This window comes from Paralichthys olivaceus, chromosome 19, assembly GCF_024713975.1.
Source record: "Paralichthys olivaceus isolate ysfri-2021 chromosome 19, ASM2471397v2, whole genome shotgun sequence".
Classification (NCBI taxonomy): Eukaryota; Metazoa; Chordata; class Actinopteri; order Pleuronectiformes; family Paralichthyidae; genus Paralichthys; species Paralichthys olivaceus.
The window spans coordinates 13,347,779-13,374,423 of NC_091111.1; the positions used below are offsets into that span (position 1 = coordinate 13,347,779).

General features: G+C 43.8%; 1 protein-coding gene across 15 annotated transcripts in view; it reads right to left on the bottom strand.

Annotated features, from left to right (window-relative positions):
• syne1a (spectrin repeat containing, nuclear envelope 1a) overlaps window positions 1–26,645 on the bottom strand; it is a 114,633-nt gene that overhangs the window by 33,859 nt on the left and 54,129 nt on the right. For 14 of the 15 annotated variants that reach the window (XM_069515127.1, XM_069515132.1, XM_069515131.1 and 11 more), the window contains 35 exons: window positions 25,418–25,600; window positions 24,829–24,972; window positions 23,351–23,506; window positions 22,240–22,404; window positions 21,606–21,778; window positions 21,265–21,418; window positions 20,877–21,020; window positions 20,369–20,533; window positions 19,968–20,285; window positions 19,244–19,399; window positions 16,931–17,101; window positions 13,763–14,089; window positions 13,258–13,410; window positions 12,912–13,079; window positions 12,388–12,564; window positions 11,031–11,177; window positions 10,645–10,770; window positions 10,335–10,511; window positions 9,987–10,252; window positions 9,700–9,856; window positions 9,192–9,590; window positions 7,410–9,014; window positions 6,775–7,106; window positions 6,476–6,620; window positions 5,936–6,154; window positions 4,559–4,842; window positions 4,288–4,453; window positions 4,031–4,186; window positions 3,627–3,779; window positions 3,054–3,236; window positions 2,770–2,907; window positions 2,281–2,466; window positions 1,485–1,607; window positions 1,103–1,285; window positions 259–402 (listed from right to left, as the gene is read on the bottom strand). In XM_069515127.1, coding sequence (XP_069371228.1) covers window positions 259–402; window positions 1,103–1,285; window positions 1,485–1,607; window positions 2,281–2,466; window positions 2,770–2,907; window positions 3,054–3,236; window positions 3,627–3,779; window positions 4,031–4,186; window positions 4,288–4,453; window positions 4,559–4,842; window positions 5,936–6,154; window positions 6,476–6,620; window positions 6,775–7,106; window positions 7,410–9,014; window positions 9,192–9,590; window positions 9,700–9,856; window positions 9,987–10,252; window positions 10,335–10,511; window positions 10,645–10,770; window positions 11,031–11,177; window positions 12,388–12,564; window positions 12,912–13,079; window positions 13,258–13,410; window positions 13,763–14,089; window positions 16,931–17,101; window positions 19,244–19,399; window positions 19,968–20,285; window positions 20,369–20,533; window positions 20,877–21,020; window positions 21,265–21,418; window positions 21,606–21,778; window positions 22,240–22,404; window positions 23,351–23,506; window positions 24,829–24,972; window positions 25,418–25,600 — 8,043 coding nt within the window. The remainder of the gene's footprint in view (window positions 1–258; window positions 403–1,102; window positions 1,286–1,484; window positions 1,608–2,280; window positions 2,467–2,769; window positions 2,908–3,053; window positions 3,237–3,626; window positions 3,780–4,030; window positions 4,187–4,287; window positions 4,454–4,558; window positions 4,843–5,935; window positions 6,155–6,475; window positions 6,621–6,774; window positions 7,107–7,409; window positions 9,015–9,191; window positions 9,591–9,699; window positions 9,857–9,986; window positions 10,253–10,334; window positions 10,512–10,644; window positions 10,771–11,030; window positions 11,178–12,387; window positions 12,565–12,911; window positions 13,080–13,257; window positions 13,411–13,762; window positions 14,090–16,930; window positions 17,102–19,243; window positions 19,400–19,967; window positions 20,286–20,368; window positions 20,534–20,876; window positions 21,021–21,264; window positions 21,419–21,605; window positions 21,779–22,239; window positions 22,405–23,350; window positions 23,507–24,828; window positions 24,973–25,417; window positions 25,601–26,645) is intronic. The other variant, XM_069515130.1, reaches the window with a different exon arrangement.

A 26,645-nucleotide genomic window follows, 5' to 3' on the forward strand; every position in this document is an offset into this window, starting at 1 on the left:
GTGATTTATTTTATAACATGTACATTTTAACTTTAAAGCAACACTTTAGAGAGAGCGCTTGTTTAGTCTATATAGATTAGATTCAAGTTTGGTCTTGAAGAATAAGACAAGTCTGTACAGAGACCTGACGCCATCCCTTTGGGGAACAACTATACTACATTTTGTTGTTGCAGATTACAGAAGTGAAAAAAAATACACATCCTGTGGCTGTAAATCTAAAAATATATTTTAATGAATTTCATTTGTGTGTCCTCTCACCTCATGGTGGTGTATCTGAGCCTGAAGTTCCTGTATGTTATTGGTGGAGACGGGCCGGTCCTGAATGATGCGATGAGCTTCTTCTATTAATCTCTGGAGGTTCTTCACTTCCTGTTCGTACTGCTCGTACTGCACCACAGCCTCCTGGCAAAGAGGAAACATATCAAGGTAAGAGTGAAGCTGCAGCTTTTGAAAAAATGATCTTAAAATGTGATTTATATTATTGATCCTGGGTGAGAAATAATAATTTCTGCATGCACAGTATCTGTCACCAAGTGTGTTCACCATAGACTGCTGCAGTTTGTGTATGGAACATTTCCACAGCAATGATGCTTTGTTTGTCTGTCCTCCAGTTCGTGTCTGGAGGTCAGACATTTGTTTCTTCTGACGGCTAATCTTCTCCACAATGAGCTTACAAACAAAATCAGCCCAGATCCAAAGGATTTGAGGATAACAGTGGTCTGATGGGGGCTAAAGGAAAACACAGACATTCCTGAGGAGGTCTGTTGGGACCATAGGCTGTTTATAAAGAGGGTTGGGACACTGCAGCAGAATTTACAGCATAAGGTCGGCAAACAATTTTCTGTGCAGCTCCAATGCTGAGAGGCAAATGTAATTTCAAATGAGGATTTTTAGGTTTACAGGATGTAACTTGACAGTTAAAGAAGTAACCTGGAGACAAAGACTGATTCAAATAATGTGACACAAAACCTTATTAACTAACTCTTAAACTTATCTGTGATGTCATGCTTTAACATGATTCTCAGCTCTGTTGTTTACGTTAACCTCAGGTTTAATATTGGCAATAATCAGCAGCATTAGTAATGTGAGGGTTGCCCTCTACCTGCAGGATGTTGCACTGCTGGATGGTGGTGTGCTGCAGTTGGCTGGCCTCTTGCTGCAGTGTCTGAGCTGTACGGCAGATCGGCAGACTGGCCACTACCTCCTCTGGTAGCCGGAGGGCGCTCTGACACCGCTGCACCGCCGCCACCTGCTGCTTGAAGCCCTCCATTTCCACCAACAGACGCTAGAGAGGGAACGAAAGGGGGTGTTAGAGAGTGAGGAGGATTTAATGAGTGTGTGATTAAAGCAATACTGCTCTCAGAATCCTCTTGCAAATGTAGGCATGCTTTGTGTGTAAGTGTTCTCTGTGTATGAAGCTCTAACTTGACTTCTATGAAAAAATTATACACAGGGATTAATTAAAACAATAAACGTGTGTGTACCTGTCTCTGTGTGAGCTGCTCTCTGAGGCTGAGTCTGTTGAGGTCAGGGGAAGCAAGCGTGACCTGGATCTGGTCCACAGCTGAGTGGAGGTTCTTGACCTCTGCCTCCAGACGCAGCATGTCCTGAAAAAAGACACAAACAGATAAAATAAAACAGAGGAGAGAATACGCAGGAGTAGGAGCAGCTTATAGTGTATCCATCCATCCAGTCTGTTATCACCAATATAGACCTGCTATGCTGTAAAATCACAATAGTCTGCAAAAGTATGTTTTCATTTCACTTTGAGCAACGAGTAAAATGCGATTTGTTTTTAAAGAAATCTCATCTTCTACAATTTTTGTAATTTCTGACTTTGATGAATTTCATGTGAAGGAAAATTAAATTAACAGTCACTGTTACTGAGATTTGTGCTTTGTCTGCAATCTAAACCCACAGGAGGAATTGTAAACAGATTTCCAACATCAGGCGACAGTCAGCAGCAGAAGACCATTAGTGTATCAGCTGCAGAGGAATCAGACGAGAGTAACAGATTACTGCTGCCACTGACTGAAGCTGTTCATTCCATTATGATTGTGCATTGATTCATCAGTGACCATAGGGGGGCACTATTGGACTGTGGCTCTGGTGTATCTGACTCACTCCGAGTACGAAGCAATATGTCAGGATTTATAAAATAAAATGAGCTGTGGCTCTTGATATTTTTAATGAATGAAATTAATTCTATCAGAGCTGCCTGAAATCATTTTGAGATGAAGTGCTTTCGATGAGCATTTCCTGTAGGTGAATGTCTTTTACCTTTGCTGCATCCTGCAAACTCTGGAGACGAGTCTTGGCTGCTTGCTGCAGCTCCTCCGTGCGTCTGCTGAGGTGGTTCACCTGCAGGCTCCACCCCTCCGTCTGCAACACCTCCCCCAGATGCCCTTCCCTTTCCCCCATGGCCTCCAAGTCCCCATGGAGACCCCGACACTCCCGCAGCAGCGCCTGTCACCATGGGAACATAAATTACAAGTCAAAGAGAGGAGCCCTGTTTTTTAACAGAGCAATTATACTAATTGTGTCAAGCCAACATAGGAACAGGACATGAACAGGACATGACATTTCACTGGAAATCAGACTGTGTGAGTCTAATTAGCAGTGAATTTGTGGGGTAACATCATATTTAATTGGTTGATGAAAAGAGAAAAAAGAATTTGTGGAAAAATAAATATAACATATTTTTTTGGATTGTATTTTTTGCAGTTTTATGACTCTAACCTCTTTTCTGTGTGATTTATTAAGTCTCACCTGATGTGCTCGAATTTGCTCCTGCAGCTGTGAAGCTGAGCTCCAGATGATGTTACCAGAGACCAGAACTTCTGCTTTGTCTGTCCAGCCCAAAATGAACGTCTTCATACCCTGATATTCATCCACCTGTCTCTCTGCCTGCTCACATGTAAAAGACAGAAGAATTAAAGCATCAGGCAAATGAGCGAGAGGCTATAAAGTCTCAGAATCACCCGATACTGGCCACAAGATCCTGATAATTATAATAATTATATACAAGAACTTTTCTGAATCCCACAGCTCACCTTCTTCAGTCTGTTGGATCTGTCCTGGACCTGCTGTGTCGTGTGCCGCTGCACCTCTGTCAGTTTGGCCACAGCATCGCCGAGCTGCTTACACAGCAGAGGGTTCTGCTCCCCAAACTCCTGCACCGCTACTCCCAACTCTGCCAGAGAGCGAGAGCAGGACTCACACTCTTCACAAAGAGCCTGGAGAGGAGACAAGAGGAGAGTAAGAGGTGAAGTGGAAAAAGAATAATGAAAAAAGGGCTTTAAGAGATTACAATAGATAAGACAGTCTGCCAATCGGCACAAAAAAAAAGACTTATTATTCCTTCAACTACTCTTTGAGCCACTAATCTTTGTACAGGTGGACAGAGGGGTGAGAAAAGAAAAAAGCTGTGAGGGTGATAAAAGAGGGAAGGGGCTCAGACTCCCGTTTGGAATCCTCCTCTCAAAAGTGGGTCACTGTTGATGGCAGAATTCAGTTCATGCCATTCTAGCTCCAACACACTCATTAACCTCAACATCTGCAAAAGGAAGAGTCCATTGAACAGGGGTTAATTGCTTGTTAATTAGTCAGTCTGTCTTGTTGATTACTTTGGTCTCTTCTTTGGCCTCCTTCAGGTCGGCACTCTTGTCTTCCAGTTTCAGAGCGATGGTCTTCAGCTTTGCTTCGATGTCCTGGAGTCGGGAGCTGAAGTCCTCTTTCACATCTCTGGTCTGCTGCACCTCCCTTTCCCGTGCTTGGACCTAAAGGATATGGTGGAAATACACATAATTTATAACTTTACTTTTTAACAAAGTGCTCTGGAGCAGGGAAGTCATACACTGGACAGTAGAGAACACATAGAAGAGTACGTACTGGTGCATATAGTACATTCACAAAACTGAACTGTTGCTACAGCTTCATTAAAAAAAATAAAAAATAGATAATTGAAATTAAGCCCTTAACACAGCAATACAAATGTACAGTCAGTGTCTGAGCATTTATGCAGAGTCACCTGGTCTTCAGCGGAGCCCAGAGCCAGAGTCACCTCAGCCAGCTGCATGCTGAGCTCAGAGGGCAGACCAGCCTGGAGGTCATGGTACTTGGACTGTTGCAGCTCAGTCATACGCTCCACACTCTGACGCCTGCTGATGACCTCACCATGTGCAGTCTACAACACAGAAAACAGCAGATGATTTAATGCAAATCACAGTCTTTTCTATGAGATGATATGGTAACAACATGTGTGCGTGTAAATGTAGTGGCCTGTACCTCTAGCTCTTGGAGCAGTGAATCCAGGTCTGCAGTTGGACTCAGCAGTAAGCCACGAGTGTCTTGGATCCATCCTTTGACCAAACCCAGCTCCTTTTCAACATCCTCTCTTTCCCTCAGCTCCTGATGCACCTGAGCTCTGCTCACCCTCACCCGCAACGTAAGACTAGACAAGACACAGTGGGACAATGATAGAGAAATCTTTCAATCTAAGAAGGAAATGTGTCAATTACCTTGCACAAGAATAAAGTAAAATAAAATGGACTCTCACCTGTCATACTGCTCCTGCATACTTTTGATCTCCTGTAGGCACGGTGTCTCCTCCTGTCCATTCTCTGTCTTTTTCTCCACCTCCTTCTTCTCCTCCTCTCCTCTGAGGCTGCGGGTGTGTTGCCCAAGCAGGGCCAGGATGGACTGCTCTCTCTCCACCTCCTGGCTGAAGGAGTCATGGTACTCCAGGAGGCTCTGGAGTGCCGTCCTGGTGGCAGCCTTCTCCACGGTGCTGTCTGGGACACGCGTGTGGAGGTCTTTGGACACCGAGCGCACCTTCTCCATCTGTGGAGCCAGAGAAGTGAACGTACGGGGATTCAGGTTCAGTTGATGCAGCAGATTTATGGTCGATTATTCCGGAGAAAGTGGAGAATTACTCCAGTGGACTTTTCAAATTAACTCCTCTGCTTCTTCATTTGACTGAAAGATGACATTTGAATATTATCATGCTACTGACAGTCTTCTATCCCAGTGATCTAGGGATCTTGATGTGTTTACAGAGTCTTTGTTTCTGTGGACAAGGATGGTCACTAACCAGTTTGATGGGGACACACAAAGCAGAGGTTCTAACAATGGATGCAGGTAAAACATAAATCTAATGGGATGAGATGTTTAAAAGGAGAAGATGGGCAGGTATTTCAACCTCTCCTTACATCTAGAAGTCATGAAATAACTAAATAAATTCACTAATAATCTGTCAAAGTCCTGCCTATACATTACACAGTATCCTCTTTGAGAGACACAGACAGAAGAGTACAGAGACTGAAATGTAGAGGATGACGTCACATCCAGCTGAACAAAGCCACCATAGAGAACCAGTGGACAACAGCGATGTGCCACATATGAGGAAGTGACCATTCATTACAGCTTGACCTCATTTCCTTTTTAGGAGCAGCGCTTTGGGAGAATTCTCAGGAACTGACGGCATTCAGACTCAAAATAGGTCAAAAGGCGGGAAAACACTTGGTATGATTCAATGTTTTGGCAGGAGAGAAAAACGGGCCTGAAGCCTGGAGTTACATCACAGCACACCAAGTGGTATTCAGCTGTTGCTGTGTTTGACCTAAATCTGCAGAGGCAAGAACAGTTTGGTATACGTGTGTGTGTTTACTGGCTATAAAATACAGGTGAGTATAAACAGTTCTGTCAGTAAACACTGTTTTGTGGCTTCACACTGGACATGCTTCAGCTGCAGTTTTATGCGGTACATGAACTATATATAAACTGAAGCACTTTAACCACAGATATAAAGTTAACTTTGCACGACCGTACTGACAAACACACGCACACACACACACACACACACACACACGCACGCACACACTGAACATGAATCTTGTAGGACATCTCAAACACATCAACGGTTTTCTTCTCTCACCTTCTCTGTGAAGTTCCTCCACTCCCTGGCTGTATCCTCCAGTGCCCTCTCCTGGGCTCGGGCCACACTGCGTAGCCTGGTCCACCGTTGCCATAGCGATGACACAGAGTGGCTGGTGACACTTTTGCTGGACTCGGAAGCAATCGTCTCTAACTCTGCGGCATTCTCCTTCAATGCATTAAGAGGCACCTCCAGCAGGTCGATGTGATCCACCAGAGACTGCACCAGAGTCAAAAGACACATGATGAGTTATTCCATAAACACATTTCCATGAAAGATTTATAACATGGGAAACTATAACTCTCCACTAAAACTTTCAACTTTACAGATACAAGCAATAAAATAAGGAATAATGCATAAACACTCAACTGATGAAATATTAATGCGCATCTGCTGCCATGACAAGAATTAATGTTGGAATTTAAAATCGCAGCCATGAGGGACACAGCACATTCTAGTCAGACTGTTGCTATGAATATGTACTAATATCTCTTTACTACAATGTTTCTGTTTTCAGTTTTCAGTACGACAGTGACCCACCTTGTATCTCTGACACTTGTCTTCCGCCTGCTGGATGCTGGTGGCTTTAGATGTGGTGAACAAGGCCATTTTGCTCTCTGCATCGTTCATCTGTTTAACCAGCGCCTCCCTCTCAAGTTGGAAGGATCTCCAAAGAACGTCACACCTGAGAAAATTACATAAAAATATAGAAGAAGAAATGTTGAATAAATCTAAATGTAGATGTAGAAGATTAACTTCACAAGGATACTTTCATTAATTGGCTCCACATACTGAAGAGGAATTAATAATAGTAGACATATGAAAACATTAAAACACACCTCTGCAACACTTCTCTGTAAGCATCCAGTTGACGTTTGACTTCTGTGTTTTTCAGCTTCATCTTCTCAACCTTTTCTCCGCTCCTCACTCCTGCTTCTGTAAAATCCCTCAGCAGAGGATCCAGAGTCCTCAGCTCTTCTAAAGCGACAGTGAAACTCTTTTCCTGGGCGGAAATTTCTTCCAGGTCCCGCACGCAATCTGTCTGGTTCTCCAGCTCCAGCCCTGAGCTGGCCCTCAGGAGCACAGCCGCAGCAGAGTCCAGCCATTTCTGCATGGTCTGCAGAGATAAGTGGTGCCTCTGGACCAGGGGAGAAGCTCTATCCACAGCCAGCTAGAATGGGCAGAAGGTGCTTTGATTAACTTCAGCCATCATTGATTCAATAGAATATTTTATTTAAACACATTGAATCCCCACAACAGTTATACATTGACTATAATTTATTCAGTTCACTTATTCAGTCAAATGTTTCAACTTACCCCAGGCCTAATAATATTAAATTAAATGGAAATCAATATTTATGAATGATAAATGAGGTTCCTGATAAGTTGAGGGTGTGTGTTTTCTATAATTAGAAAAATAAAAGGATAGAAAATCTCCCCATGAATGTAATTTCTGAGTAACACGCACACCTACCAGTTTCTTTCTTACGCCTTCCTGAACTCCGGCTCCAAGGTTCGCCACCTCCTGTAGTTTCTTTTCCACCTGTGCTGGGACAATTTCATTTCTACTACAATACTTCTGCTGTTCTCGGCTCCCCAAGGCATCCATCATCCTCAATCTACTTCCCACTTCCTCCTCTATGATTTTCAGTGTGCGCACTTCCTCGTGTACCTTCTCAACTTTGACCTCTGAAAAGGTCAACGGCTCCTCCAATTTGTCCTTGATAGTCTTCAGCCACTGCAGCGTTTTCTCAGTCTCTCTTGTGAAATCGTCCTTTTTCGTGACTTTCGTTTCACTTTCACCGACAAAACATTTCACCTCACTCCGTAACAAGCGCAATGATTCACGCTGCGATGTAGCTTCTTGAAAGGCAGTGGGTTCAAACTTTAGTCCAAGACCTTCAGTTTGATGGTTACATTCTTCAGTCTGAGATATTACACCATCCAGTCTTTCTAGCAGCGAGTAAAGACTTGTGATGTTATCTATGGCACCTACATCTTTGTCTGATTTCAGGCTGACCAGTCTCTCTTTAACAGACTTTAACTCTGAGTCCGTATTGGTACATACTCTGTTGTGTTCCAATCGAACTCTTAAGCAGTTCTCTAAGTGTTTCATTTTCTGATCATTTCTCGTCTTCAGTGTGTCGTGGAGCCTGATCAGCTGCTGTGTCTCTTCAGCTCTGTAATGCTGACCTCTGCACAGGAACCCCTCATTTTTTCCATGAAGTTCTCTCACAGCGGGACTAATGTGGAATAAACTCTCATTAATATTCCTGTATTCATTGATTAGACAAACCACCTCCTCCTCTCTCATACTGATAGTCTGATTCTCCAGATTGTCAAACTGCTCCTTTAGCTCCTCCAGTGCATTACAAGTAATTTCAAAGAAAGTGCTGAACTCTTTTCTCTCCAGGACTATTTGTTGGACTCTGTCTTTTTTCTCTTTGGCTAGAGCTAGGATGGCGTTGTACTGCTGAGGCAGGGCATTGAGCCTCTCATCTAGGTAGCAATGGTCAATCTCATTGAGAGTACGAAGGATCTCCTGGCCTATTCTTTGGACAATAAGAAGGAGGTTCTCATATTCTGAAGCTTGTTCTAGGACATTTTGAAAGTTAGACAGTTGTGTTTGTAATTCGGAGTTTTCATCAATGTTGCTTAGATTGATTTCCGGGAAGGTGATGGCATCTGCTTGTCTCAACCAGTGGCAAGTCTTGTCCAGGTCAACCTGGAAGTACTTCCTAGAGGTTAAGGCTTTTTCTAGATCCATGAGACGTTGAGTGGTCCTCTCGAGGGCCGTTTCAAAGACAGACTGTAGCTCATTAAGTCTTGCCAGGGTTTCTGTTCTTTCTTTCTCGGTGGCGTCTCTCTCCAGCTCTTGCCCTTGTACCCAGAGAGATGCCAGCTCCCTCTGGTAAGCTCGTAAACCGCTCTGGACGCTCCGACACGCAGCAACCTGTTTGGTCAGGTCCTCTGGGAGAAGTGCTATGTGGTCATCGATTAAAGCTTTCCTCTCCTGTTGCTGTACCCAGGTCAATGCTCTCCCCAAGCCTTGTAGGAACTGTGTCCTCTCTGTGAAGGCCTACAGAGGAAGAATCAAACACTTAAATTAATTATAAAGTCTTTAATTATAAACAGCTAGAAAAAGACCGAACATATTTTTCCTTCAAAACAAAGTTCCCATATGTAAGGCAAGTTATGTCCTTTAGGGCATAATTAAAATTTGACTTGCATCCCATTCAAAAATCCAGCTGTTTACCTTACTGAGGTACTTCCTCCTCTGGGTCACCCGAGCCCCCAGAGCCTCCACCTCAGTCTGGGCTTGTTCTATAAGCCCTTGAAGGTCTCTTTTCTCACTCAGCCCCAGCCTGGACATCACAGCCTGGGCTTCGCTGACTGCCTGACCCAGCAGCTGCTGACGGGCCTCAAGTTCCACACATACACTCAAGTGGTCAAACAGAAAACTCTGGGCCAGATCGGGGGGTGGGCTGGTTTTCAACGCAGATGTAAGCGCAGGCCGCTGCTCCTCCACCCACTCCCGGGCATCCCTCAGCTGGGTTTCTACCCGAGCCAGATCCTCCAGAGTTTGTGCAGAATCCTGGATCTTCTGCTGAATCAGGGTTTCGAGCTGGGCCCAGCGCTGCTCCAGGTGACCCACCTGGTGAGAAGCAGAACAGACTCTATGTTACTATAGATTCTCATTTTAAAAACCAGATGAAGAAGATTCTCATGATGAAAACCAGATGAATAAGAGAATGGAGCTCCACCTGTTGCTTGACCAGCTCTTTGTCTAGCAGGCTAAGTCGAGGCAGAATTGCTAGTCTCTGGTCTCTGACATCTTCTAGAGTTGCTCTCTGCTCCCCCAGGTCACTGGATAACTTCTTGAGAGCCTCTAGATGCTCACTTGTACTTTCTGTGTCAGCCCTATGTACATATATACAGGGATTGATGGACATCTGGTTAATTAAGTCCTAATATATAAATCAAACTTTTGAAGAATGTATGTATGGTCTAAAAAGTTACACATCATATCCCACAAAGTAGACTTTGTTACCTGGCGAGGTAGTCCCATTCCCTGGATACTTGGTGGAAGAGTTCCTCCACAGCTACTACACTCTCCTGGTACTCCCCGCTTCGCTGCATGTCCTCCCCCCGCTGAGCCTCCAGCTCCTCAGCCCGCTGGCCTAGGTCCATCCAGCTTCTCCTAAGTCTCCTTATCTCCTCCAGGGCAGGAGAGACCTGTCCATCTGTCAGCCTACCAATGGCTTCATTCAAATGGGTTACCTCAGACTGTCTCTCCTTAATCTGCTGCAGGAACTCCTGCAGGAAAGATAACAGGTACTGAAGACTGTAACAATGACAGTGAAGTAACTTTGAACATCAGCTTTCAGACCAAACCCACCTGTGCCTTGTCCAACTGGTTTTGGGCAATCTTGGGCTCCAGCTCTGCAGGTCTCCTGATAAGAGTCTGAAGTTGCTGTTCTGTCTCTCTCAGCTGGATCTCCAGATCTGCCTTCTGCTCCTCAATGTCCCTCCAGCTGTCTGCTACCTCCTCACAAAGCAGCATACGCTCCTCATTCTAGACACAAAAATCAATGGAATAATTCCATACAAAGCATTCAATTTTTAAAAGCTTTAATAATGCTTCAGTGCTTGTGTTAGCAGCTGTAGTGGTCAGTCTATTGTTTAAAGACTTGTTTAAGCCTACTGACCTGCAGTTTGACCTGCTGGATGGCTCCTGCAGTTTTCCTGACCCTCGGCTCTGACAGGTCACAGGTTGAGCACACGAGTTGGAGGTAAGTGTTGGCCTGCTCCTGGAGAGCTCGCTCCTGTTTCACCTGCCAAAAAAGTCTCTGTTTTTATTTTTCTGTTGAGCGATGACAATTTTCCATCAGGACAATCTGCCAAACCTTACTTTACTTTTTACCTTTTTAAGTCCCCATGAAATACTGCTATACAACAGCCATCTACATGAATACTATTGATTGAAAGATCTGATAACAATCTCAGGAGGTAATAACACATGTAAAGAAATCAAGAATTTGTGATGTTGCCAAATACCAAACTCTTGTTGAGGAATGTGTAGGGGTTTAATGACCTGATGTAGCGCCTCCTCCAAGCTGAGAGGAGTATGTGCAGGAGGTTCTGGTTGTTCTGAAACAGATGTGATCCACGTCTGGCACTGCTGTAACGTGTCCTGGAGACTCACGTGTCTCTGTAACTCATGGTCCAGACTCTGATAAACCTGTTGAGATGTGGACAAAGATATGGACATATATATTTAAGTGTGGATTTAAAAAAAATATAGATTAGTAGTATGATCTTATATGATCTTTATACAAAGATTAAAGTGAGAGAAATAAAATTTAACAACAAAATAAATACAGTTAGTATAAGAAACAGTAAATGCTACCACAGGTAGAGAGCACGATTCTGCACTGTGTAGCTTTGATGTCAGTGTTGCACGGAGAAAACATTAAATGATAAATCTTGAACAAAAAGGCAGTTTCGTTATATTAAACAGGTGTTGAATGTGGAGATGTCCATGCCCTCCAGGGGAGAGCAAAACAGCAAGGTCTGATTGACAGTGTTAATATGAGAGCCCCAAAGAGGGATGAAGGGGGGGGGATCCATTGGCAAACCGCCAAGTGTATTTGGCAAAAGCCAGAAGGTTGGCATGGTGGCAAGTGGCAGGCAGGATATTAGAGCTGTGTTGTGCTGGGACACAGTTGGCAGCCGTCGTAACACTGGAGGCGCAGTTGTGGAGAAGCCAGCAGTGTAGTTTGTAAAGTGTGGCTGGATCACACAATGCCAGATTGGATGTGTGAGTGGTGGTGGTGGTGGTGTCTTGGGAGGTGAGCAATGATGACAGAGTGGAGGTTGCCAAAATGACAGAGCGGGTCTGGATTAGCGGGCTCGCCAGATCTACTGAATAGTGGCGTGTGACCATTTTTGGCTCATGCATGAAAAAGTAAAGTTGACAGGGGGATATGCGGAGATTAATATGGGGAGATTGAGTCAGTGATTTTGGCTGGTGGGGTCTTTCTGTGGTAAGGCTGCTGTTGAGCTCCACTTTGGCAACCTTAATTGGTTGTGCCCTCTACGCTGGCTGTCTTGAGAGATGGGTTTAAGTGTTGGAACGGGTTAGAATTAAGTGGCCTCGGCTGTTGGAATATTAACAGCGGTGATTTGTAGGGCATGTGTGTCTGTGCATGTACCCGTAGACACACACACATCCATGGATGCATGCATGTGTGTAGTGTATCCAATGCACCAATATGTCATATGTCTTACACTGTAAATGTGTAAGTACCATTTCACTGCTTCAAACATGTCTGAGTTCATGTCTTTCTCAGCTTCCAAACCCTCCTCCTCGCCCTCCTTCTCCTCCTTCTTGGCACTTCCTCCCTCCCTCCCTCCCTCTCTCTTTTCTTCTCCTCCGCCTTCTCACTCACTCGCTGTGCTGTGCTACAGATGGCAGAGTAGCTGTCTTTGGTGCCTTGCTGGTGAGCCTGGACCTGCTGTCTCAGCCGACTCTGCACACGGTCACTGCAGCCTTTTACCAGGTGGTCCCCGCGCTCCTTCAGGCCTGCCAAGCGATCCTCAAAGCCCGCTATTTCTTCCATGATGGCCTGTGGAGCACAAAGTAAGTGGGATCATGTTGGAGAGTCTCCATGGTTGATATATTAAAATCTGCATATAGATATATTTCGGAATGAGTCTTATAAATCTGAAATTGAACTCAAAACAACATTTCATAAACCTTTAAACATTAAAATATCTCATAACCCTCAGTGTTCATGGGAAATAAGATGTTATTGAACTTGCCACTGTAATTAACAGGTAAGTTTTGTCTGAAAGTCTGAAAACATGGTACCTCCTTGACAATAAGTGCAAGCAACCACTTCTTGCTCTCTGTTCAAGGCTCATTGTTTGACGTGCATCATATGAACTAACACCATGTCATGTGATTGGTCACCTTGTGCCTGGCCAGCTGTTGAGTGGCTGCCTCCAAGCTACCCCCCACAGTGGGATCAGGAGTCACCATCCTGCTGGACATCTGCAGGAGCCAGCGCTCCACCTCCTGGAGTTCGTTGTGGTAGGCTTCCTGTTCCTTCACCTGGCCGTCCAGATTCTCCACATGTGCCTGCATCATAGACGCACACACGCAAAGAAATATACTGATTATCTTCTGCAACAAACTACCCTTACCACCATCCGCCATCTGCAGTACATCTGCAGATAAAGGACAGCTACGTTTCCTGCATTAAAAGATGTTCCTCTATTTACATTATAACTCCTGTCACCTCAGCACAGATCCTCACCATGGCTCTTTTACAGAGTTCAGCGTAGTCTCTTTGCAGTTTGTTCATTTTGTCTCTGATGGAGGGGTAGTGGACAGAGGCCAGCAGAGCATCTCCCTTCTCCACCACCGACCTGACGGATCCATCGTGGGACTGAACCATCTGCAACAGAGCCTGCAGATACAGATGTACGTGAGAGAACGTGAATCTTTTATATCTAGCATAGAGTAATGACCATCATTATGCAGAGATGCTGTTGTATTAGATGATTGCTCGGTACTGAAGGATAATAATTATTCTACAAATTGATTCTACCATCTCAACCATCTCAACAAGCATTTATAAATATAAAAAGCAAAAGTATTCTCCAGGAAATAGTCAGCAGGTTTGTAAAATATATTCAAATATTATTGTTAGAGGGCTGAGACATACGAGGACACTCATGTGGTCTAATAATCGAATAATCTTCAGTAAGATCCTGCTGCCAAAATAATTGAAAGTGACATCAATGCAAAAGTTGCTTTACTTTATATTTAGCCAGCTGCGCTCTCCGCTGGTACAGTTCAGCCTTGGGCTCCACCGGGGTGTTGAGCAAAGCTCGAGTCTCCACCAGCCACTGAGCCTGTCCCTTGTACCGGTCCTGGAACTCCTTAGCCAGAAGTAAGGCCCGCTCTAGAAAGCTGTGCTCCTGCCTCAGCCCACCTGCGAGCTCCTCCAGCTGGGCAAGACGACCCTCTACCTCCCCTCCCAAACTCTCAGCTCCGGTCTCGTCCAGGACTCCTGCTGCCTGTTCCGCCCGCTCCCTCAGGGATTTCAGGAAGCTGTGACCATGCTGGAGTTCTGACTGAAGAGCCTGGGTGAAAGAGAGGGCAGAAATACAGCTCAGCATGGGTGCTGTTATAGGATTATCACCATTTCTTTACACTTAATAACCCTAAGCCCCTTGGTGCTGCATTAAATAAAAACAGACTACTCCTCTGTACTAATTTACCAAACATGAGATGAGAAAATCCTTCTATCAAAGCAGCCATGACTTTAAGAATAACATTCAAAGACAGTATCACTAATTTCTGTGTCCTTCACCTTCAGCGCTGCCCCAGTCGCCCAGACCGGCCTGGCAGTGAAAGACTTTGAACCCATCAGGTAGGCTGACACCTGCACGGTGAGGTGTGGAGAAGACTGGGAGGTCATGGAGTGGGGAAACCGCAGTGAATAATATGAAAGGACGACCCAATTATAAGGACCCTTAACAGGCAAGGGTAGCTGCAGGGGTTTCCAGGGCAACCAATACACACCACACACACACACACACACACACACACACACACACACACAAGACATCCACTCGATGGGACGCCATCTAGCTTTCATCATCGTCTATTATTGCTTCAGCCGAGAGTAGCTCCACACAGCAACAACCCCAGACCTCCAGCTACTTCGGCTGATAATATAATATATAGTATAACAAGAGCTGTGCATGTTTTCACACATCCGTGTTTGCTGCTTAATAAGAAGCTCCAGGCATGTTCATCACTCTACTAACAAAACCTAATGATCCAAGACTATTTTAAGAACCATTTAAACCTCTGATGTATATTTCTACAGTTCCATTCAGCATCTACATCAAAATAATAACTAGAAATATTAAATAACGACTCATAACTTCCTCAGTTTTGTCTTACAGCCAATCTGTGGATGAAATTAGTTGTAGATTGAAGGACGGAAACCTGCTTGAGATCATGTCACTACATATCTTCTATACTGGCTGCCGATACTACAATGCAGCAGTCATTAATACAATCAGTGCATCAGAGACACAGCGAGCCCTTTATCCTGTTAACGTGTACCATGTCGACCCCTATTATCCATGTCAAGGGTCTCGTGCGCTAAGGTGACCCTGTGAGCAGTTTATTAACACCGCTGCCATCGTCTCTCTGAGTGTATAGACTGCAGCAAAACAGCAACATAAAGCCCCAACCAAAATTATTGGTTAAATCATCAAGAGCCGTGGCTGCGTATGTGTTATATGAAAGGCATTTATTCTTTCTAATAAGAAATCTGTACAAGGAGCAGTTTACCTTTGTGTCCCTCTGCATCTGAGAATCTGAGGACAACTTTGGGTAGAAACGCCCTTGAACATTTATTAAATTAAAATGTGGCTGGGGGAAGGGAAGGGGGTGGATTAATTAGAAGGAGGAAAAAGCCTTCACTTTTCTTTTTTTTGTGTGCATTTTTTGCAATTTGCCCTGTTGACATTATTTTGCAGGAGCCAGTGATTGGAAGATGCTTATTGGAGCCCTCAGGGTGAGAGAAACCAGTTTATAAATTAAAAAATAAATCAAGTAATATACCTCAATAAAGAAATATGATGGAACAAATATCTTACTATGCTGTATTTTCACATATCTTGAAGTTTCAAGTATGTTATTGAAGCGTATTTCTGGCTGATGTGGCCCACCGGTGCTGTCTGACAGTTCTAACTCAATATCAAATGAAGTCCAAACCCAGTTAATGGCCCTTGACACAGCTATTGACAACTACTCTTTGTGTCAATGTGTAATCATACCAGCTCTCACTTTGGGAAAATGATAATTTGTGTGTTATCTGCAGAGCTGGAAGGACACATGTGGTGACAGCATATCTTTAGTCCCTATGCAGAGAACGAGCATCGATCCCAGACAGGGATTACTGCAAAGCCCCACGCCAGATGATGTGTTGTAAATGTCTATGTGGGCATTTCTGGATACGTGTGTGAGGAAGACAAAGAGGTGTGAGATGCAGTGAGGGGTAAAAAAAAAAGGAAGTGGAAAGAATTGTGTGAAATCACAGAGGGTCTCGTGAGTTTGAGAGTTCGCTGCAGCTTGTTAGTTAATACTTTGGATGGGTTTTGTGGTATGTTGGAGGAGAGCAGCGCGTGTGTGTGTGTGAGAGTTGTGAAGCGGTAAGGGCACTGCATCAATTACAGTGTCTGTGCCAGCAGGCTCCTGACACCGGCGCTTCTTCATCCTCTGCCTCACAGTGGGAGGTCTCTCCCTGCTACCCAATTCCTCTAAAGCGGCACCCGCTTTGTCTTCATAAAGAGCAGATCGATACACACACACACACACATATACACACACACACACACACACACACACACACTCATCTAATCCTCCAAACGCTCGATATGAACTGTGCCAAATGATAATAATTTTTAGTGGTGATTTTCTCTGTAATGCAGTGTGCAATGTGTATGTTTCAGCAGGACGTCTTCCAGCTAATGCCAATTTGACAAAACAGCACAAAGAGAAACTGTTATAATTTAGCCATTACAGTGAGTTTCTTTTAATCTAGTCAAAATATTATAGGCAGAGAGTTTTGCTGGCCTTTTAGAAAGATCATTCATATTTTACAGTTCAAGCACATTGTGAGTCTCAGAATTACTCACACGTCCCCATACTTGAAGGGAAGGTGAAGTAGCCAAGTTATCTCACAAGCTACAGGCAGAGACAGAAGGTAGCCATTCCCACAGCCGAGTGTGAGATAAATTCAGTTATCAGTTCCATGTTGGTCTTGTTTGTAGTTTTTTTTATATTATTTATGTAATATATTTGGCACCTCTATCCAAAGGTAGGTTTAACGCTGTGACTGTGAAATTTAAAGTCATCTAACCCAAAAGAACATACACTTTATATTAAAGTAAATAAATCAATACCTCTACTTTCTTCAGCTTCTTCTCCATGGCGACCCGGTCCAGAGGCTCAGAAGTATCAGTCAACAGCGTGAAGCCTTTCTGAGTTGAGTTGAGCCAGTCGGTGAACGACATGCAAAGATTTTCTGCCTCTTCAATACTCCTCAGCTCCTCCTGCAGCTGCTTGATGGTGTCCTGAAAAATTATCAGGTAAAAAGTAAAAGGAGAAATTCAGCAAATGGAGGATTTTCAAAGATGCTGTTTTATATATATATATATATATATATATATGTAATATATATGTACAGTTATGTGCATGAGGCATCACTGGCAGTAGACTAGACCACATGACTGATATACTGTACCTATAATATATTTGATGTTAAATAAATCAACATATTTCACAATATGAACATAACGGTAAATAACCTTACAACAACAAACACTGCCTTCTTTTTGTTTCTGCGGCTCTGTCCGGGGAATATTCAGGAAACATGGTGTGATCCTTCCTTTTAAGGTGAGAGATCTGCCCCCAGCAGCCTCACACTGGCCACCGAGGACCGAAACCTCTCTGATCAGCCATCAAAACAGAAAATATCCGTTTCCCCTCTGTACTCTTTCATCTGCTCAATGTCAATAGCTGCATGACAAGGTGGAGAGGGGCTTTATGTTTTTGACACATTATTCACTTGACTGAGATTTTGAGTCAATAACACCATGAGGATGAAGAGGGTTTCTTGCAGGTTTGACACATTATTCACTCTACTTGCAAATCCTGTGGTGAGAACCTCCAATTAGCTGATAGTGCTGAGTGCACACCTTTTCTGACTAGACGGTGGTAATAGCTTCCTACCCCAAGCCCATATGGCCCCCACTTCACACAGTGTAATTACAGGCATCCATGGCTGGAGAGGGATGATGTGTGCACGCATGTGTGTTGGCATGATGGTAAGTATATGCATGCTTGAATTTGAGAGGGGAAGGAAGGGGTGGGTATAAGAGATAGAGAAACAACGTGAGGGAGTGGTGGGGAAACACACAGACACAAACAAACACACACACACACACACACACACACACACACACACACACACACACACACACACACACACACTCTCAGATGTGATGCTAAAGGTGTAAAAATCAATGTAGTGCAGGCAAAGCTTTTCCGCTCCTGGCACCGGGTGTGAGATTGCCTTCTGTAGTCTTTAATTACTGCCTTAGCCCCAGACCAGGGTAGCCCCATTGATTTTACTTTAGTCTCCCTCAGAGGAGCAAATAGAGAGGCTAGATCCAAGTACACACAACAACACAGACTGGGCTCTCAGGCAAAACTCTGAACGCTCAACTTCAATGGGGCGTTACAGAAACCGATCCTAACTCACGGGAGTAAATTCCATGGTGAGAGAGAATAATCTTGTGTGAAAAGCTCACTGCAGGCAACACTGCCAATACACATGAAGTTTACATTTCTGATTAAAACAGCATAACACAACGATTACAAGACAACACAAGAGTGATTCAGGCTTCACATAGGTCATTGTGACTTTGTGAAATAATGTTGGGGAATCTGCAGGCCTCAAGAAAGGCTTTAAATTATATATATAATACATTATATTGGATACATAAGGCTGTTGTTTAATTAATGAAAATGTTGCAACAAGTAATTGTGTTTGAATAAATGACAATTTTTAACAGCATTAAGGGTTGTCATTGTTGTTGTTATTGTTATATACTGCTGACAGGCACTGAAAATATGTAGTAATCTTCAGCCCCAACTAGTTTTCCAAAATACTTTCATACAAATAATTCATTCTATGTGGGTTTTAAAAAGGATGTGAATGTCACTGAACTAAACTGCAGAAGCCCTGTTATATTTTGATATTCTGAAAGCACGATGACAGGTAGGGTTTGTCCAGGAAAATAATCTGGTCGACAGGAAATCCAGTATTGCGCTTATCCATCAGCAGCTTGTAAAATCATTCTTCCTGAACACTCTGCTCTTTAACCCTGAAATATTGAAGGAAATAATACTGTTACTAATGATTAGACTACAGAGAGTAGGTATTACATCTAATGATGTGGGTAACAGTGTCATCTACATACTGTTTGACATCAATAATTTCGGAATATGTCACAAAATATTTATACAACTATTACATTTCTATGATTTGAAATATTGAAAGAACTTCTATCAACAGGTATCACACATCTGGTATGATGAAATCCATCCATTGGAAAAACTGATGTAAGACCACAAAAGCAGTTATTGCTGGAAAAACTCCACAGAGTAAATGTACAGATATGACCTAATCACCTTTGGACAGAGTGTCTTACTTGTATGTTGAGCAGCAGTGAATGGTAGCGGGCAGTGAGCTGGGTCGCAGTGACGCTAACACGACTACTGATGTAGGTTTCCTCCAGAACCTGCTGGGCCAGAGAAGAGAGGCCGTCGACCTCTCCCTGCCGTGCGAGTACTGCCTCAAGACACCCCTGTTCACAAGGGACATAGAGGTATGTATGAGTTATCAGGTTTTAGTTAAACCCAGTGAATATTAGAGATTATTGTTACTGCTAGATATGTTTTAAAGAAAAGAAGCCTCATAAAGGCCAAAAGGTCTGTGTGTGTGTGTGTGTGTGTGTGTGTGTGTGTGTGTGTGTGTGTGTGTGTATGTGTGTGTGTGTGTGTCTAAATATAGGGAAGGAAAACACTGAGACTGTCTGACATCCTGACACTGGCAGGAAGTGTGCTCCAAAGGGAGGAGACCCAGTGGGCAAATGCTCTGTCCACCGCTGTTTTCCCTCAAACATGCTCTGAATGGAGCTTGCACATGAGTTAGAAAAGTGATGTATTGTGGTGCAAGGCCCCAGGACACTTCATAACTTTTATTTTCAAAGGAAAAATCTATGTGTGTTGTCTTTTCAAGGGAACACACACCAGCCATGTTTTGATTTGAGATAGCAGTACCCTGCTGGAATCCACAGCCTACGAGTACACTGTGTACTACATGTGAGAACTGTAAGTATCCAATTTGAGATGCAGCACCAGTCTCTCACTGACCTGGAGTTTCTTCAGCTGAGTCTGTTTTGTGGCTCTGTCCGACCTCCGATGACGTCTGATGTTTGCCACCTTCTCCAGCTCCTCGAGCCACTGGGCCAGGCTCAGGAACCTTTGGCCCATCTGCCTCAGTCTGGTCAGCGTCGCCCTCAGCTGGGCCTGAGTCTCCTCCAGGCGACCCTGGTAGGCCCCCCACTCTCTCTGAGCTGTGTCCAGGGCTCGGTCCTCGATCTGTGGGATTCCCCAGGGGATTACTCTCTCTCTGCTGGTCAGCACAGAGGAGAGCAAAGACTGACCGCTTGAGCAGCGATCCTGCAGGAGCTGTGAGAGGAAGAAAATGGAAGCTTTCCTTTAAACTGTTGTTGAACATTACATTACATCACTAAAATCCACAGTATTAGTACCTGTAGCTGTTGCAGTGTGTTTTCTATTGTATCCCCGTTTCCCTCTCGGTGGGTCAAGCAGGCCAGAGAAGCCTGTTCCTGCTCCAGCCAGTCTTCAAACACATGGAGCTCCCTTTGATATTCCTGGTGGACCAGCACCAGACTCTTGGCTTTACTGACTGCATTCTGCAAGACGGCAAGTTGGAGGCGTTACCGGAACCCATTTAATATTACAGGTGCACAGGGCCATGTCGTTTTCGTATATATAACTGAAAATGTAGCTAAATTGTGTTTTGGAAATCATGATGTAATAATGCTCAAACAGGACAAAGTACTTCAAGGTTTGATGTTGACTTAAACAAATATTTTCAAAAAAAGGGAACAATGGGTCAAACTCTCTAGGATAATTGTGTGTGAATGTAATTGTGATTTATGGAGCCACATGGAGTGGGTGTTCAGAGAAACATTTTCAAAATAATCATCCATTATGCAGAGGCAAAAAATGAAACCATATGTTGAGGGGAAGTACCTTGGCCTTTTCTTTGAGAGCGTTGTATCGACACTGCAGCTGCTGCACTTCCTGCTGCGTAGTGTAGTGTTCAGCCATGTTGGACCCCTTTGTGGCAATGGTCTCCAGAGGACTGTTGTGGCTCAGTACTTCCTCATAGAGAAGCTGGAATGAATAAGAACACGTGCGAACACTTGCTGCAGTTTATCCATTTCCACTGGGAGGCTCTGGGGTATAAATGTCTGCAGCTGCATGAGTTTGAAGTAGGACATTTGATTATAAAAGTTTGTAAAAAAGAAACTTCTCAGTATTTAAAGATGTCTGGTAAAACAACAACAAACAGGATGTTTTGTAGAGTTTAATCTTTGAATCTTGAATCTTGAATCTGGAATCTAGCAGGAAGTGATACCTTGGTCTTTCCCAGGTTTGCAGTCTTGTCTCTCATCTCTGAGTACTGTCTGTCCGAGCAGCTCAGTGTCTCCTCCACACGGTCCATCCACAACACAAACTGACCTACGTCCTCCTGATAGCTGGTCCACTGCGACAGAGCTCCCTCCAGTTGACTGTGACCATAAACAAAATGACATTAACAAAGGCAACAGACAGAAAAACACACACACACATGCATTCTATACGTTCCGACAGTTAAATTCAATTATTCATTTCAACTAACTGAAATCCATCGAGAGAAACCAGACAGTTAGTGTATTTCTCAACTGTGTGACAGATTGAACAGTTCATGATCACAACCTTTTACACTGGATGGAGGCAGAGAGCAGGGAATCCCACGAGTCCTTGAGGTCCTGAATCTGTTTGCGAATCACCGGGACGCCCTCAGCCGAAGTGTTTCTTTGGACCGCTTCTCCCCGCGTCAGCAGCATCTTTAGCTGGATCTCTCTCTCCTGGCGAGCAGCGAGTAAGGCCTGCAGACGAGAAAAAAGAAAATACATGAGATAAAATACAAAAGATACATAACTTTATTTTGTTATCTAGGAAATTAAAAAAAGTGAGTTCAATCATGATCTGCTGATTTTGCTGCAGTCTCAAGATGCTACTGTACCTTTGATATGAACTGAGAAATCTACTGCGGTAACACAAACACACAAGCTGACCTTTACTGTACTATGTTTACCTATAAATAGAACTTATTTCTTATTTTAAATATGTAAATATAATGTCCCTCTCTGTTCCACCAGATTTCCCTGTTGATTGGATGCTTTTCTTTTCATACTTTACATGTATTTGAATGTAAAATCTTTCTAGACCTTCCTTTAATCATCACAAACTGACATGGATACTTTGTTGTGTCCAATATTAATGAATAACCCCAAGTTGTTGTATATTTTTTCATGGGATCCCGCACCCATGTTCTCCCCCTCCATACCTCCAGCTGTAACATCCGGTCCTCCAACACGCCCTTGTCAGTGGTGGCGGATATGCAGGTGCTGAGGACCCTCTGAGCTTCACACACCCAATCCTGCAGCTCTTTAAGACCCTGAGAGAAGAGGCGGTGTTCCCCTACGATTCGTTCAATCCTGGAGGCTTTGTCCTTTAAAAGAATTAAAAAACAGCTCTTTAAACACTCTTCAAGTCGTACAATGGTTATAATCTGCAGTTGGTTAAATATTGAAAACACAACTGTGTGTTCCAGATCATAAAAAACAATGTCTTCGTATTGGTCTGTTTGTAAAATCAAGTCACTCACAGATCTCTGGAGACTTTCCCACCCCCACAACTCTGCACACACACACACACGCACACAAAATCATCACTTGTACATCTTCAACATCTGTGTAACTGTAATGTCGGGAAAGGCAGAGCCAGAATAACAATTGACGAGGGGCAATTTTAAATGATTTCATTCCTGTTTCCATGTCTGGCAGGGAAGAGGACCTAAAAATAGCGCTCCACTAGTTAGCCAGCAAAGTAAATAAATCCCATTCATCATTGTTGGGGCACTCTCATTGTCCTGTGGTAAGAGGATGGTGCTTCTCGGTCTCTGTAATGTTTAGTTCTATGCTGTATCAAATAAATCATTAGAGTGTGACCGATCTAATGACAGCCTCAGAAAGGTCAGAACCTCCAGCACTGACACATTTCAGCCTTGGCATTTTAGAAGTGCTTCACTGCAGAAAGGTAAACTCAACAGCCTCTGCCTTTTTTATGTTGATGAGGCCACGACCATGAAGGTGCCGGTGAAAAATAGATACTCAGGTAAATTACTCTGAATATGGAGATATTCAGAGGAGCAATATTTTCACCTGGGGCAAGCCGATTACAGCAGCCATGACTGATGTGCAACTGGGGGAAAAGTGCATGACACAAAATACACAGAACAACAGTGAACAACATTAGAACAGAAGGCTACATAGTTTTAACACAAACAGAACATGAATCAAGCAAGGCACATTTCAGCTTGCTGCGGCGTTTCTCAGAAAGAAGCACAGATAAAAAGGAAAATAAGGCACAGGGTTACGAGGTGGGGACAGTGTTACCTTGGTTAAGTTGCTGAGGGCCAGGTACTGTGCTGACAACTGGGACACACGGTGGACGAAGCCCTTGCCAGCTGCTTGTCCCTCCCAGAGACGATGGGCGCTTTCCCTCAGCCTGCCCAGCTCTGCCTCCTGACTGGCTATCTCTTCCAGAACACACTGGCCCGATATAAGACAGGAGGAGGAGATGGAAAAATGGAGATGAAGGAGCAGTAGGATGTCGGGAAGCACAGTTGGAGCGTGCATGGTTAAAGGTGAAAGATATGGATAGGATGGATGTGTGTAAGTGGCATAACATTTTGAGTCAAGGGGAAAAATGAAATGACAAAAAATGTGACGTGGCGTGTGTGTGGAGACAGATAGAAGGAGGTGTGAGAGGCACAAAGGAGTGATACAGGGTTGGGTTAACATGACACAAGAACAGACAGAACAAGAGCACATCAAAATACACGCATGAAGACGGGGAAAGAACACTGTAAAAAAGAGCATCAGCAGCATTTCTCTTGATGTTCCTTTTTAAATAGAAACACGGTTATTCAGTGAGATGGCACAGAACAGGGCGTGGAGACGAGCCTGATAAAAATACTGCGTACTGTATACAGTATCTGAAAAGGTAAAGAGGATTTTTGCCAACACAGGCTCAGACACTGAAGCCTGCGTGTACTGTATTGTACTTCAGGTGCTGGGGGAAAAAATGTGATTGCTTGCAGGGCCAGACAAAGGGCGACCAGGAGAAGTGCTACAGCAGGCGACAGAGTCAATACAAAAATAGCAACAATGATAAGGGCAGAGCTTTGAGATGAGCTTGATATATTTTGTTTCTCTCTTTTGTCAGTTTTATCTTTTTAACGCTCCATGCCTCTCTTCCTTTTTTTCGTCTCTGCCAGACATGGCGCAGAGGCTGTTATCGCATCCTGAAAAGGGCCTTTTAGCCACGCTGCGCTTCAGCTGCGACAGAGGGAGAATTAATTAGATTTCTGGACTTTTCCTCTGACTATTGTGTCAAGACGCGGCTCTATTTTGATCCAGTGGTGCTCAACAAATGTAATTAGGGCCCTTTTCTTTTCCCTGCTGATTTCAGATTGTACTTCAGGGATCCGTATCTGATGGAGAGCTACAACTATTTAGTGTCCTTGGAAAATCGACTTAATATTCAATTTATGCCACGGTTTACTTGAGTTAAGAGAGGAAATGAGAGGATGTCCATGATAGCAGCAGAGAACTGTAGAGGCGTGCTCTCAGTGTGACATGATGTAATTTAAAGGACAATGGATCCTACAGGATGGATGGAGATATTCTAATAAAGTGCAAATCATATTGCTTTGAGATGGTGGCTTTAAAATAATGTTAAACTAACAGATGGCCTCATCATTAGCCACAGTAATTACAGGAGAAATGTAATACAAATGTGAGGGATTTTGTGAGAAATAAAGGTTAATGAAGAAGAACGCAAGAATGACTTTGAGCTCCAAAAGAAATACCTGTAGTTTGCTGAGCTCCTGCTTCTTGGCTGGAAGGTCGTGTAGCCGAGCACTGCTCTCCTGAACTCTGACCTCTGTGGTGTTTAGCCAGTCCTGCAGAGGTTCAGCACTGGCCTCAAACTCTGTCATCTGGGACTGCAGGTTCTGGAAATATCAAATATGATATATAACTTAACAAATATGATTTATAACCATTCAAATACAACTAGAAAAAAGTTCATTGCTTGTTAATAGATAAATTGGGAATATTAATAGTTAAATAAAATGATTTATTCCTTACACTGTCAGAGCCATATCAATGTTTCTATATGTATACCAACTGAAACAGGGTTAGAATTAACAATTTATCAAATTAAACCAAAATACCAAAACACTTCTGTATATAAACAGTGTAAATAAAGAGGTAGACAGCAGGAAATCAGACAAACATTACCAAACTGTATGGAAATACTAAGTCTGCATTCATTTTAAATCCACCAGAGAGTTAATCGAAACCTTTATTTTACTATAAAGTCCCTCTGAGATCCAGATCTTCTTTTTCAGAGCAGAGACAAAAGCATCATGGAAATAAAAGTAAGTGTGAACGAACCTTAAGTGCATCCTCCCTCATCTGCAGGTTATTCATCAGGCTCTTCCAGTCGTCCCTCGCATTTGCCACTTTGGCCTTGAGCCCCTCCACTCTGTCTCTGGACACCACGGCCATCAACAGCTCCCCACTGGCTCCTACTGTACTCAGCCTGGCCTGGCCATGTTCCCTGTCACTCAGGAACTCCTGTGGGGATTCACAGACAAAGACAAAGGAACTGAGACTATTTAACACATGCACGGACATAAAGGGAGGAGGCTGTGAAAGTTAAAGGAGGTGAAAAAAGGAAAAGACCTGAATGACAACCTGAAATGTCTTTTTGTCTTCTCTTCTGATGCAATGGCTGATGGGTAACTGAAATCAATACAGCCATAGACACAGTTTTTTTTTGGTGTCCTAGAGTAAAAAGCAGTAATTAGACCGAGTCATTACTAATTCCATATGCGTGGGTAGAAGAAGAGGCCTGACCCAGGGAGGCAATCACATATAAGGAAAGGCAGCGAGCCTGAAATGTGTTGGTTTTTACATCTCGTCTATACACGCCCACAATACACACACACACACACACACACACACACACACACACACACACACACACACACACACACACACACACAGACCAACCACCCCCCCTCAGAGCTGAGTCGATGACAGTAGCGCAGCAGGGACCACTCCACCATCTGTGCAGTCAGCACATCACTTACACACGCTACAGACACACACACACAAACACACACTCACTTAGTACAGTACAGCCACACACAGGCATAGAAAGTCTCTCTTCATCCGCCTGTCTCTTCTCTTTCTCTTCTACGTCCATTCACCGTCTTTTTCACACTTACCGCCGTTCTGCCTCTGCCATGTGTAACTGTATACCACCAATTAACTGTGACACAATGGATGCCCCCGCCCCTTCCACTCCAGCCCTCCTGGAGGTCAGTCATGTGGAAACATTGTTCTACATTCCTCACCAAGTCAATAATAAATAAAATATGACCGCCCCCATGTTTCCCTTTCCTCTGCTGCCATACACTCCATGACATTCTCTCTCATTCTCAAAAATGGAGCAGAAACTTCTGAAAAGACGGATAAAGAAAACCACAATTCCTCGGTGGTAGCGTAGTGGTCGTCGTGGTCAGGTGTCTGAGAGGTAATTAACTATCTGGTGCAGGGATGTGGAGACGTCCACCTTAACTGACAAGCACCTGACTCTTAGCCAGGGTCCTGGGGT